At 38.1% G+C, this 12,450-nt stretch overlaps 2 protein-coding genes across 2 annotated transcripts; both read left to right on the top strand.

Moving 5' to 3' along the window:
• Positions 1 to 2,349: 2,349 nt before the first annotated feature.
• C922_05558 (hypothetical protein) lies at positions 2,350 to 2,553 on the top strand (the record flags this gene model as incomplete). Its single annotated transcript, XM_008821129.1, has 1 exon — positions 2,350 to 2,553. The coding sequence occupies one exon, from the start codon at positions 2,350 to 2,352 to the stop codon at positions 2,551 to 2,553; it is 204 nt and encodes a 67-aa protein (XP_008819351.1).
• A 9,441-nt stretch (positions 2,554 to 11,994) lies between these two features.
• C922_05557 (hypothetical protein) lies at positions 11,995 to 12,228 on the top strand (the record flags this gene model as incomplete). Its single annotated transcript, XM_008821128.1, has 1 exon — positions 11,995 to 12,228. One exon carries the CDS (start codon positions 11,995 to 11,997, stop codon positions 12,226 to 12,228), a length of 234 nt encoding a protein of 77 aa, XP_008819350.1.
• Positions 12,229 to 12,450: the final 222 nt, after the last annotated feature.

Here is a 12,450-nt window from a genome sequence, read left to right as displayed (position 1 = left end):
CTCAATACAGATAGGAAAAAATTTAGAACACCAATTAATATAGGTAAGAAATTTCGTACTTATATATCTTTCTCGCTAAGTGCGAATAATCGCGTGTATTCTGAGTCAGGAAAGTTGCCAATCAACTCCTTTCTTATTTGATGCGGTATTGGGCGTTGTGAACATCCCACCTCATATGTTACTGTAAGTGTTCTCTTCTGTGTCCATCCTTTTTTCCTGTGGGGTGATTTCTTCTCTGTTAACATTGCTTTAGGTACTCTTAGTTGTTAGGTTATTTTTGTTCTTTTTGGTTATATGGGGCTACTCTCCCCTTGCATTTTCCCTTTAAGCTTCAAGTTTATGTCTGCCGATACTTCTAAGTCATTTAGATGGTTTTATCTTATATATTTATTTCTCTTTCGAAGTGAAGAATTGTACCCAATGTCGCAGTACCTTCAATGTATAAACTTCACTCTCGGCATTTGTTCTACTTTTTTCTCTTTTGTCCTTCCTAAAATTATAAGTGCTATGTATGTTATGGATTTTCGTATCCCGCGGGAAAGCTATTCTGGTAACATTAATGTTATCAAAACCAATGATATCCCAGGCAGGACAGCACTTTGCATATAATACTACTTTTAGGATATCGCTCTTTTTTAAAGAATGCTACTGCAGAAACATCACAGGATTTCGTAAACCTTTTATGTTGTTATAGTACAGCCGCGATTTTAACCCGTTCAAAAATAAGATACCGCTAATGAGAAGACATCAGTGCAGTATGAACAATGGTTTTATTCAAATAACGAAACGTCCAATGTTTCATTCACTCCATAGTAATATTCGGTGCAATTACTCTTAGCTCACTACATACTATTGCGAATATATTGCCACGGTTAATAGAGTAGTGGCCCCTATATAAAAGCACTCTGTGTATATCAAGACCCTTTAAATAATCGTGGCTCCGAAACATGCATTATGATTACACAACTCTGCTTTGCAAATATTAATACTACGCACACGTGAGATGGCTTACATAATATAGCTCCACAGGATGCATTACTCTTATGCTACTGTGGTATTCAGAGAATAGGACACCGCAGATATCACTATAGTTCATCCATTAGTACATTCATATAACAATACTACGGGAACTTTCACAATTTTCACTATTTGAAATGAATACAAATCAGTCCTCTTTAGGCGATTGTTTTCCTGGAATATCCAGCCACTTCATAGAATAGTGCTCCATTAAGAATACCACTCCTGGAATGTCAATATTGCACAAACAAAAGTACTCTTAACATCATAGTACTCTGGGTGTAGCAATATTCTTCAAGGAATAGTATTCCAGGCAATCGACAGGATTTCCAAAATCCCATACTTCATATAATGGAGCCGTTAACCTTATATCGAAACACTTCACATGATGCTATTCGGGGGATATTTCTACTCATTATCGTACATCATTTCATACATAATAGTAGTCCTCCTCAAATAAAAGTATTATTCTCAAAAAAGTACTCTTAATGTAACAATACTCCTTGCACACTCGTACTGTCCAAATAATAGTGCTCCCAGGTTACTCGTACTCATCCAGGCACAGCAGTTCGCACCTAATGCTGCTCTTACTATAATAGCGCTCCAGGTGATTCATATAGCTTGACTACTAGTACCTTCATAGAACACTAGAATGTGGACTTCCGGAAACCCTATCATTGAGGATCCAGAGACCTCAGTACTCTCTAGACAATAGGCCTAGTGCAATATCCATGGACTTCACATAACAGTACTACATGTCCATCTCAACGCTCCACCAGCGTCAGATAGGCACACCAGTATTTTGCAAAGACGAGTACCCCAGGCAGGCTTGGGGTTTTGATGTGACGAAACCATAAGCATCTTAGTATTCTACAGATATGAGGACTATACATAAATCAGTATATTCCATGCAATAACATACGTGGATATCCATACCCTAGACACAAATGTGGTTCCCCAATAACAGTGTTATCCAGGTAACACTGCTATTCACCTAATAGTACTCCATGAACATCATCATTTCTAAAGCAATAATACACCAGGGATAGAGGTGCCCCCTCACACATGCGTATATTATTCCTCTTTGATCATGGTAACACATCCATATGGTTATGCTATTTACACATCACATATAGGGCCATCCTGATTATAACTGAGGAAAAGAAATATCTTCATAATGACTCCACATAAGAAAAAAATAGGTCGATCAAAATGTTAGGGAAGAAAAAATTCTAATAAAGAAGAATGACATACAATACAGCATATCAACAGGGATGCAACCAGAAGGACATCTTCTCAAATGATGCGGCCTGAAAATACATTTCCACAATAATGAAGGCGAAGGGACATCTTCAGAATCACGCGACAAAGAAGCATACTGAAGATACTAGGAGAAGAGAACATCTTCATAAAAAGAATAAAGAACAAGACAACATCTTATACCCTGCCACGCAGAAAGGGCATCTTCATACAGGAAATCACACACCGAGGGACATCTTCAGAATTCCCCGAGGAAGGTACATCAACGTAAAATAACTGACGAAAAAAAAAACATCTTCACGATGCCGGCGGAGGAAGGATCATCCATATAAAACAGATAACACAGAACAATATATTCAAGCTGCCGCTAGAAAATAGCATCATAGGAATGCCGCGGAGAGGATGTATCTTCATAAAAAAGATGCCTCGCAAAAAAATCCCTTCGCAGTAAAATGATAAAAGGAAGAAGCATCTTTATAAAACAGCCAAACAGAAAAATAACAACGATATAACGCGGTCCCAGGAGTCTTCGTAAAAGAAATGCCACAGAATCCAAAATTCTCACAATGACGTGGCACGGGTGACCTCATCGCGGCACCCGAAAAGAGAAATATCATGAAAAGGGAAATGAAACACAAACAGGAATCTTAATAGTGACACGCCAGAAGAAACCATCTGTATAAGGATGGCGAGCGAAGGAATATATTAAAAGTACAACGCGGTAGAGTGGACCCTGGGAAAAAATGCCCCACAGAGAAGATACCTGACAATAACGCACCAAGAAACAGGAAAACTTCATAAAAATGCAGCACGAACTGTCATCGTGAAGAAGATGCAACACACAGAAACATCATCATATTGACTCGACAAGAAGGATGTATCTATGTAAGAATGTAACACAAAGAAGCATGATTATAGTGACATACCAGATATAAACATTCTTAGAAGCATGCGACAAACAGGAAAAGCATCACAATGCCCCGGCAAAGCAGTACTCATCAATGACGTAACACGAAGATAACACAGTGACCCCGAGGGGTAGCATCATAAAAATGCAGGAATAGAAAGCATCATCATGAAAACACTACACGTAAAAGATCGTGATAAAGATGCATCAGATAAAGGCATTTTCATGAGAATGCTGCGAAAAATGTCATCATAAACAAACCCTCCGAAAAAATTTTGTCAAAGGAATGCCGCAGAGAGGTGTATTTTCATGAAAGAATAAAATTGAGAAATATATATAATGAAGCAAAACGAAACAGCGCGCGTGCGACAGACATAACACATGAAAGGATCACGCCTGAAGTTGATCCACAGGAGAGGACTTTGGCGAGGTTAGGCCACATGAGGCCACGTCCGGGAAAAATTAAGAAACATAGAAAGGCGTGCGCGAAAGATTACGCCACGTGAAATGACGTTGGCGAAATTACTCCACGTGGGACGGCGTCCGTGAAGGTACCCCACGTGAAACCACGTTAGTAAAATATGGCCACGTGAGACCACTTGCGCGAGAATTAGGCCACATGAAGCCACGTTCACAAAATTAGGCCACATAAAACCACGTTCACAAAATTAGGCCACATAAAACCACGTTCACAAAATTAGGCCACATAAGACCACGTTCACAAAATTAGGCCACATAAGACCACGTTCACAAAATTAGGCCACATAAGACCACGTTCACAAAATTAGGCCACATAAGACCACGTTCACAAAATTAGGCCACATAAGACCACGTTCACAAAATTAGGCCACATAAAACCACGTTCACAAAATTAGGCCACATAAAACCACGTTCACAAAATTAGACCACATAAAAGGAAGTTCCTGAAATTAAGGCACATGAAACGACGTTTGCGAAATTACCCCACGTGAAACGACGTTCCTGAAATTAAGGCACATGAAACGACGTTTGCGAAATTACCCCACGTGAAACGACGTTTGCGAAATTACCCCACGTGAAACGACGTTCGCAAAATTACTCAACACGAACCGACGTTTGCGAAATGACTCAACATGAAACGACGTTTTCGAAATTACCGGACGTGAAACAACGTTTGCGAAATTATCCCCCGTGAAACCACGCTCGCCAAATTAGGCCACATAAACACGCATATATAGGGAAAAAGGCGCCATGAAAAAATACTCTCATACAAATGCAGAAACCTGGAAAAACATACACAAGAACAATGCAACCTGCCGAGGGATACTAATGAAAATATCGAAACATCAAGGAGCACACTCACAAAAACCATGGGGCATGAGAACGCATTCACAAAAATAGGGTAATTATAAAACAAGCCATATAAATACGACGGCCCACCATTTCACGCTGTACTCATCGGATCGGCATATCTCTATTCCATTGCACTCATAGGAGTTTCCACAGAAAGGCATAAACAAATTTAAACCCTATAGCAGCCCTCTCAATCATATGCAACACGCATTTAATGTTCAATATGGAATTAGAACTGATATTATACCAGTTCAAATTCAACAATCCAATACTCCCTTTATATATGCATAGATAGAACACATTATGAACAACTCTGTAATTTAAGGGGGCACATCTTTATGCCAAATGATCAATTTTCTAATTTGAATCAGCATATACTGGTAATTACGTTTTCCCTGTGCTTAAAGATGTTTAACCATCCGTACTATTCTTTTTCGTTCTGGTGGTGTTTTTGTGTAGCCTTTTCCTTTATGACGCCAGATGGGCATCATAATTCCCCAGGTTAACATTTCTTATTTTTATGACTCATGAATTAATCCCACATATAGAAGGGAAAAAATATACATATTTGTATGTATATCCATGGGTATATGTTCCATGGTCAGTTGTAAAGGAGTCAACAACACACAGACTGTTTTCAAGAAATGAGAGCAATGTATAGACGCATGTACATTATGTGTATTTCTTCAGGGAAGAGGGCTGTTATGCTTCTTAAAACTGATGTATTCTCAGTTAAGACTCACAAGGTAATTTGGCGGAACCTTTCGAAATGAAGTATGCTGTATGTTTCTTCCTTAATTTATTATATTTCATGATATGCAGAATGGAGAACTCGGTTATACTCACACATATTCGTTATTTTCAGTTTTTCTTCATGATTCTATACTTGAATTTTCTCCTAAGATCTATGATGTATTCTTTGTAATATATTATAACCACACCCAAGTCTCCTTCACTATTTTCCCTCCCTGTGTTATTATATTTATCGGGGGATAATCACAATAAATTCATGCATCATGATTTTCGTCATTGCTTATCGATTTCGATCTAGTTCTGATTAACATACTCTGATTCTGCTGTACCCTATCTTGCTTTATATACAGGTGTAATACTCACATTTTTCCGTTTCTTCTCCTGTTAAATTTTGCCCATAATAGGTAATCTCCTCAACCGAATTAATTGAACCGCGTTAGCACATTTGTAGTAGTCAGCGGCTCCCGTAACGGAACAAGAGGAATTCTTAAATATAATTATTGCAATATCTTGTTCTGCGCACATTCTACTGTACGGCGATGAATGGTTAACTCCTATTATTCACCCCCATACGTCTTCCCATTTAGTCAATCTTCTTATTCAAAATCGATTTCTTCTTTACTTAATATTAAACCGGGGTAGTGACAGATTTGACAGTTCCATTAATACCATGATAGGGTGCTGAGCTCATCTTAGAACTCAATATCCAGAAGAGTATATCCTCTAAGGGAATATCATATTCACATGAATGATCTCCCTGTTATCAAAATAAATAACTATAAAATTTTTCAGTTAATTATTAATTGAATAGTTAGCAGAAATATGTTTCAAAGCTTGTGTCTATTTACAGGCAATTCCGTATCCTGAGAAAACATTGCCTGTTACCTCTGCCTCTACTTCGCCCGTATAGTTTTACGCGGCAATCAATACACACCAATGAAGGACATGTCGAGTATTGCAAAATGTATCGGAAAAAAAAGAAAAAAAAAAAGGAAATCACAGAAAATACGCGCACACCTCTGAAAACAAATCTCTTGCAAAATTCATCATGTGTATAAAATCAATATTATATTCTCATATCTGGTTTATTACAATGTGCAATACTCATTCCGGTACACCGACGTGTATCCTGTCTGTTATCATAACTACTTAGAAGCAATATATTAGCGTTAGCCCACTTATCAACATAATATTACCACAGTCATATATATATATATGTATACATACGTATATATAGGTATATGTACCATTGTAAGGGTCAAGGGAAAATTACTCAAGTGTGTAGTCATATAACTATGCGACCCCACTTTTACTAATTTTTCAGGTTTTTCATAAGGGTTGCGCTATAGAGGGAAGTGATCGCGAAAAAATTAATGCTTTTCAATAAGCATAAGATCTTATAAAAAAATGCCCCTTTCTTGTACAATAGAGCACACATGGACGTTCCGAGCGAAACGCGTTTTTAAGAGACATAGGCCACAGAATTCTTCCTTGCATGTGGCCGACCCCAGCTTCTGTATTTTCTTTTATGTGTTTTATCCTTTTTCCATGCATAAAATGTGACCATAGATAAACAGCAACAAACAAAAAAGACCTTCATCATGAATACGAAGAGGAAACATATTTCAAATATGTAATTTTACACGAATGCTACAGCTTCCATGGAATTGATGTGTTCATATTTTCCCGCACTCTTCTTTTTCTTTTATTCTGTTCAGTGTAGTTCTATCCATAATGGAGTATATGAAGTGCTCATCCTGTCTGTATATCTAAGCTTGTATCAGTGTTTTAAAATTAGATACACGTATAAACAGTGCATGCCATAGTGAGACTGGCGTTGTTCAGATTCGTATAAATAATGAAAATCCCTTCCATTCCTATAACACACTACCCAAGCCGTGCGTATAGCGGCTGAACTATTTATTATAAACGTGACCCCCACACAACAAGTATTATCAATAGTCATTATTCATGTAAAACATGAGGAGACACATAACATATCAATGTCTTGATGCATATTGCCGCTGTGTATTTTCGAACCACCTCCCTGTATTAAAATAAATAAATATGTGGACGCCGGTATCCTTTTAATATTAAAATTGACCTCGTCCATATCAGGCAACCAATTTCATGTACTCCCCCATGAGGAACGGAGTAATGTTCACGAAGTGTCATGTAAAGAGTATAATATTTAACGTCTGGAAGGCGGATTTATGTATCCTTTCCCAATGAATCGATGCGATTTCTGTGGTAATTCGAACCCAGTCGTAGTGTACAACTGTCTAAGACGCCCTTTTCTTGTGACTCCTGCTTTGTGATAGAACGATGTGATGTGAAAAGTAACCTCCATGTCTCCTTTAAGAAATTCACAAGGGTCTCTTTGTTAGTGTCTACCTCAATGTTCAGAATGCATATACGCGTATTGGTAGCCGCCCCGTATAAACAAATTTACACCTGTTCATAACTGCCTGTGGACTCTGTTCTTGAAAACTATGTTGCAAAGTCATCTCAGTGTAAAGGAAAAGAGACAGAAATAAAACAAAGCAAGAGAAATGCTGCCTGGTATGTGTACGATTCATGAGCCATATATAAAGGACATCACGAAGGAAAAAGTTCACCCTTTCTATATTATGAAACAGGACGGTCTCCAATCATAATTTGTGTTACACTATGCCCAGGTATTTGGAAGCCTCCATGCTGCTCCAAATTTTGGCGGCAAAATATTCTATCCACATTGACTGTGCTAAAATTGGATTCTCCGTAGACATATTTTCTCTATGATGCTATATCTTACACGTTATACAATACCACAATTGGTGTACTAGGGACCAGGGACGATCCAACTAATTGTCTTGCACCTCGAAAGAATATAAAATGTCAGCTGAACATTCGAATATAATACAGGTTACATAGGACTATTTACACCAGAAACCAAATAATGTTACCCCCGCCCCTGCGGGAGGGGGGAATTCTATAATAGAACTCATAATTATTCCTTTTGTCCTTCTCGATGTCTACAAAGACAGATTCAATTACGTAATGAAGTAGTGAAGAACAATAAGAAATGACTCATTCACACGATGGGGATAGCATATTGCGGGACTCTCACATATTACTCAGTATTCCGAAGACACTATATTTGCACGTATCTTTCTTTTGTGATTCTTCTCCTTCGATGAACTTTAGTATTAGGTGTATATATAGTAACCGCCACATATACATTGTAGTAAACGAAATATGGCACACTGTAAAGAGTCTCTATTTTCCTTGTTCTCTGGCATGTTTTATTTTGTGACGCTTTGTGAAAATTTCTAAAGACACTAAAATGGAGGAAACATTCTTTTTCGCCAACATGACATATTCGTACACTTCATTGATCCTACGGCTTCCTTTACCATCGTTTTGTCATGCTGTACGAAATATAAAAATCACGCAGTTACGCCATTTTTAGCCTCAGCTTCATAAAATAATTCCTCCAAAATTATATATAAAAATTAATTTATGTAACATATTATGCCTAATTGTGGTCCTACATATAATATCATACAGACCACAGGAGTATATTTTCTGTGATTCACATCATTGGAACCCCCATGCCGAGAGGGTATTTTTTCTTACTTCATAATATCTCAGGCGCGCATGAGATCGGTCCCTAAATAACGAAGCACGCATATGCTTCCAAAGGGCAGCCACTCTTTGCGAAGGAGAAAAATCCTATAATATACGCCTTCTATACAGTTCAATGACACGACATTAGATATTTTATACTTAATTTGTCCCAATTCTCTTTCTTCCTCGGGCACGGAGGCGTCCCGTTGCGCATTATTAACAAAGGATAAGTATACGTGTGTTTACTGCTATAGCCCGCAAAAATAGTTTTTAGAAATGCTTGAAACAGTTCACGATCAACAATAAAGGAAAACTAATTAGTCAGAAATAACTGAACATCGGAAGCAGGAAAGGACGGAGAATTTATAAATATCCTTTTTTATTCGAAAAAAACATCGTTAACCGAGGGATATGAATCCCCATTATATGCGGTATCTATATTTCATTTTGCGCCCTTGTGCAAATTAAGATTATATGTTATACTTTCCGATAAATGGATATATGATGTATCAAGCCCCAGAACTTTACCACATGGCGTATCGTGACATGGCACTTACTGTATAATAGTACAATTCTTTTTTCTTGTTTGGCAGGTGCCTCTCAATTTGAATGTACTCTTCTATAGAGAAGTAACCAACAGGCTACGCCCTATTTCATGATCAAGGGGTTCAGTCTAATGGGCATGGCGCCCTCCCCTTCACACTTTATTAATATAACACGGATTTATAAAAGATACTTTTGCTCCTACTTCGATTGTTATTATTTTATTGAAAAAACACACTCTTCTCCAAATCTGAAAATGTAGCGAACCAAAGTGCAGACTTCTACGAAACAGTATTTTTTGGCCTAGGACATATAATATACATAGCCACACCATTATTTGATGTACTTATTCATGACATTTCCGCAGTGTCCGAATTCTCTTTTATATAAGACAATATGTATTTATTATAGGTTCTTTCATAACATGCACTCATTATCCCGGAATATGTCAGGGATGGCAACGTCATGTAAAACGAAAAGGTCAATATAATACACAATGTAATATAGGCAGAATCATTAGTTCAGAATATTTACCTTTAACCGATATTATGGACGTAGCATTGGACACGGAGAACTCCATGCGAGATATATAAAACTAGATTTCCTATCCCCCTGAATAATAGAAAAGGAGCGTCCCACAATAATAACAAACACATCAATCGTGTTCATTCAAACAACATGCTAGGTGATCTAACACACTACTTCATAAATGTTTTATCACAACTTTCACTCCCCAAGGAAACCCAAGAGACATGTGTTATGTAAATATGTAGAGTTGTTTGACCACTTATTTGACCATCACTACATGTTCTGGTTTCCTTAGGAATCCTCACTACTCATACGAAACAATAAGGAAAGGTCTAATGAGAACCGTAGAATTTTTCTACATACTGTGAGAACAGGAGTTTGCAGCCGTGTTTCGCAGTAGACTCCCTAATGAAAAGGATTCTTCTTGCGACTTTCATTACATTGGCACAAAGGAACACAGTGCCTGCATACGCTAAAAGCCCTTATACCGAATAAAAATCTTATACGAACAGCAACTATTGATACATCTTCATCCGAACGGAACTTTACAGCAGTTACTCCGTCTGACAATATCTTTCAACGCCTAGGTTATTATTCAAGACTTTCGTCAAATCTTGCCACCCCAAATGAGAGGACGTTAGCCATGGAAAAATTGTTAGAAAACCGGTGAGGATTCTGAAATATTTAAGTGCACATCTGAAACGTGGTAGCTCCGTCAGGAATCAAATTCCGCGGCAGGTAGGAATGCATCAATATCAACTTCAACTGCAGTTCTCAGTGTTGAAAGGTTGAAAGCAATGACACCGGGTATACACACCGAAAATATAAATGTAAAATAAGTAAAGATTGGGAAGGTGTACTTACGGTCCGAATTATTCAATTTCCTGATATTGTATGTGCAGATTGGAGGCCTCCTGCATCAGATCCCCCAGCCGCGGATATTACCCAACGGGTATTGCCCCCCTCTTCCCTTTCCTAGTAGGTTCAGTCTATTTTATCCAGCAGCCTCTGTGCTTTACCTATCAGTTTATGCAAATATGTCACAGCCCAGCACAAATAAATTCTGCGCTTTGGGGACTACATAATGTCCTTAAGTGCTACGGATGCTCCCCTCCTGGTCATTATGCTTACTACTTTCAGGACGGGAAATTGGCAATCCTAAGCACACCTCACACGCCGTGTAGCCCCCCGGACTGTACATAATGATGGAATTGCCTTTATTTAGGTCTCAGTTATTATCTTATCAGTCGGGGGTCCCATTATAGAGGGTATCCTTCTTATCAAAGTATAGATATATGTATATATATGTGGACGGAGAAAATATCATTTAGTACACTGTGGTTAGTATTTACAGGACGGCGGAAAACCCAACCTAACCCCTTATGCCAATTCTTTCCCCTATCGCAATAGATGCCTCCAGAATCGCTGTTCGCCTCCAAGTATGGAAAGCGCAAATCCCGAAGAAGGGTAAACATACGGATAGCAATGTGTAGCCATGAGTGCAGAAGAAAGAAGGATATATGATATCATAATGACGAAGTACGACTGTGCAACCTTGAATGAGTAGTTAATATGTAATTGAGACATCCCAAAGAGTGTATACATGCAAAATGAAGAACAAACGTTCCGTAGAAGATTTTATATATACATACAGAACTTTTAGATGAATCAAAAAAGAAGAATGCAAATTTACCAAGAAACATTTCCTCCAAATAGTCGTCCAGACATTTATGAAAAATGAAGATCTGACATGTGAAATTACTTGATGGAGCAATATAATCTGCATAGATGCGCACAACTTTGATGATCTGTAGATACCAAAACATTAGTGGCATAGTTTGGAACATAAATACTCGTATATTCTTGACATGTTTAAACAGAACAATTAATTCCGAAGATTACAGGAAGGACGCACAACGGAAGAACAATGCGTTCAGGAAATTGTAATGTCCACACCCAATCAATTTAACCAGGAACGACATACTCTTGTCCTACAAAGGCGAAAAAGTCTATGTGGCAATTAGGTTTCAAAACAGCCCATACGTATGAAACAGTACATTCCAGATAGTTTGTCTGATAAAGTTATCAGGCTCTACCGAAAAGAAAAAACCAAGTATGTAATACAGGAGACGACGAATAACACGTCAGGAACAAATTGCCATAAAAAGAGACAGGAGGTGCATAACCACGAAGTGTGTGTACTTACAGATGAAGAAATACATACGGAATTCTCGATACCGCTATTCATGATGCTTCCGGATGAGTGCAAAGAGCCATAGGATACAAAACACGTGAAGTTGTACATGAGCGGCCACATAGGAGACTGTTTGAACGAGGAAAATATGCAAGCGTCCCCAAACAGCAGATACACACAGAATTTTTCTGGGGATGTCAAAAAGAAAAAAAAACCGCTGAGTATAAACCACAAAGATTTACATGCCTCATATAAGAGGAGACGAACGAACAATAATACAAAGGCGGTCACCATCATGATAATGAAG

Source organism: Plasmodium inui, assembly GCF_000524495.1.
Source record: "Plasmodium inui San Antonio 1 unplaced genomic scaffold supercont1.98, whole genome shotgun sequence".
NCBI classification, from domain to species: Eukaryota; Apicomplexa; class Aconoidasida; order Haemosporida; family Plasmodiidae; genus Plasmodium; species Plasmodium inui.
Note: the sequence above shows the minus strand (reverse complement) of the source record. Positions and strands in the feature narration are given on the sequence as shown.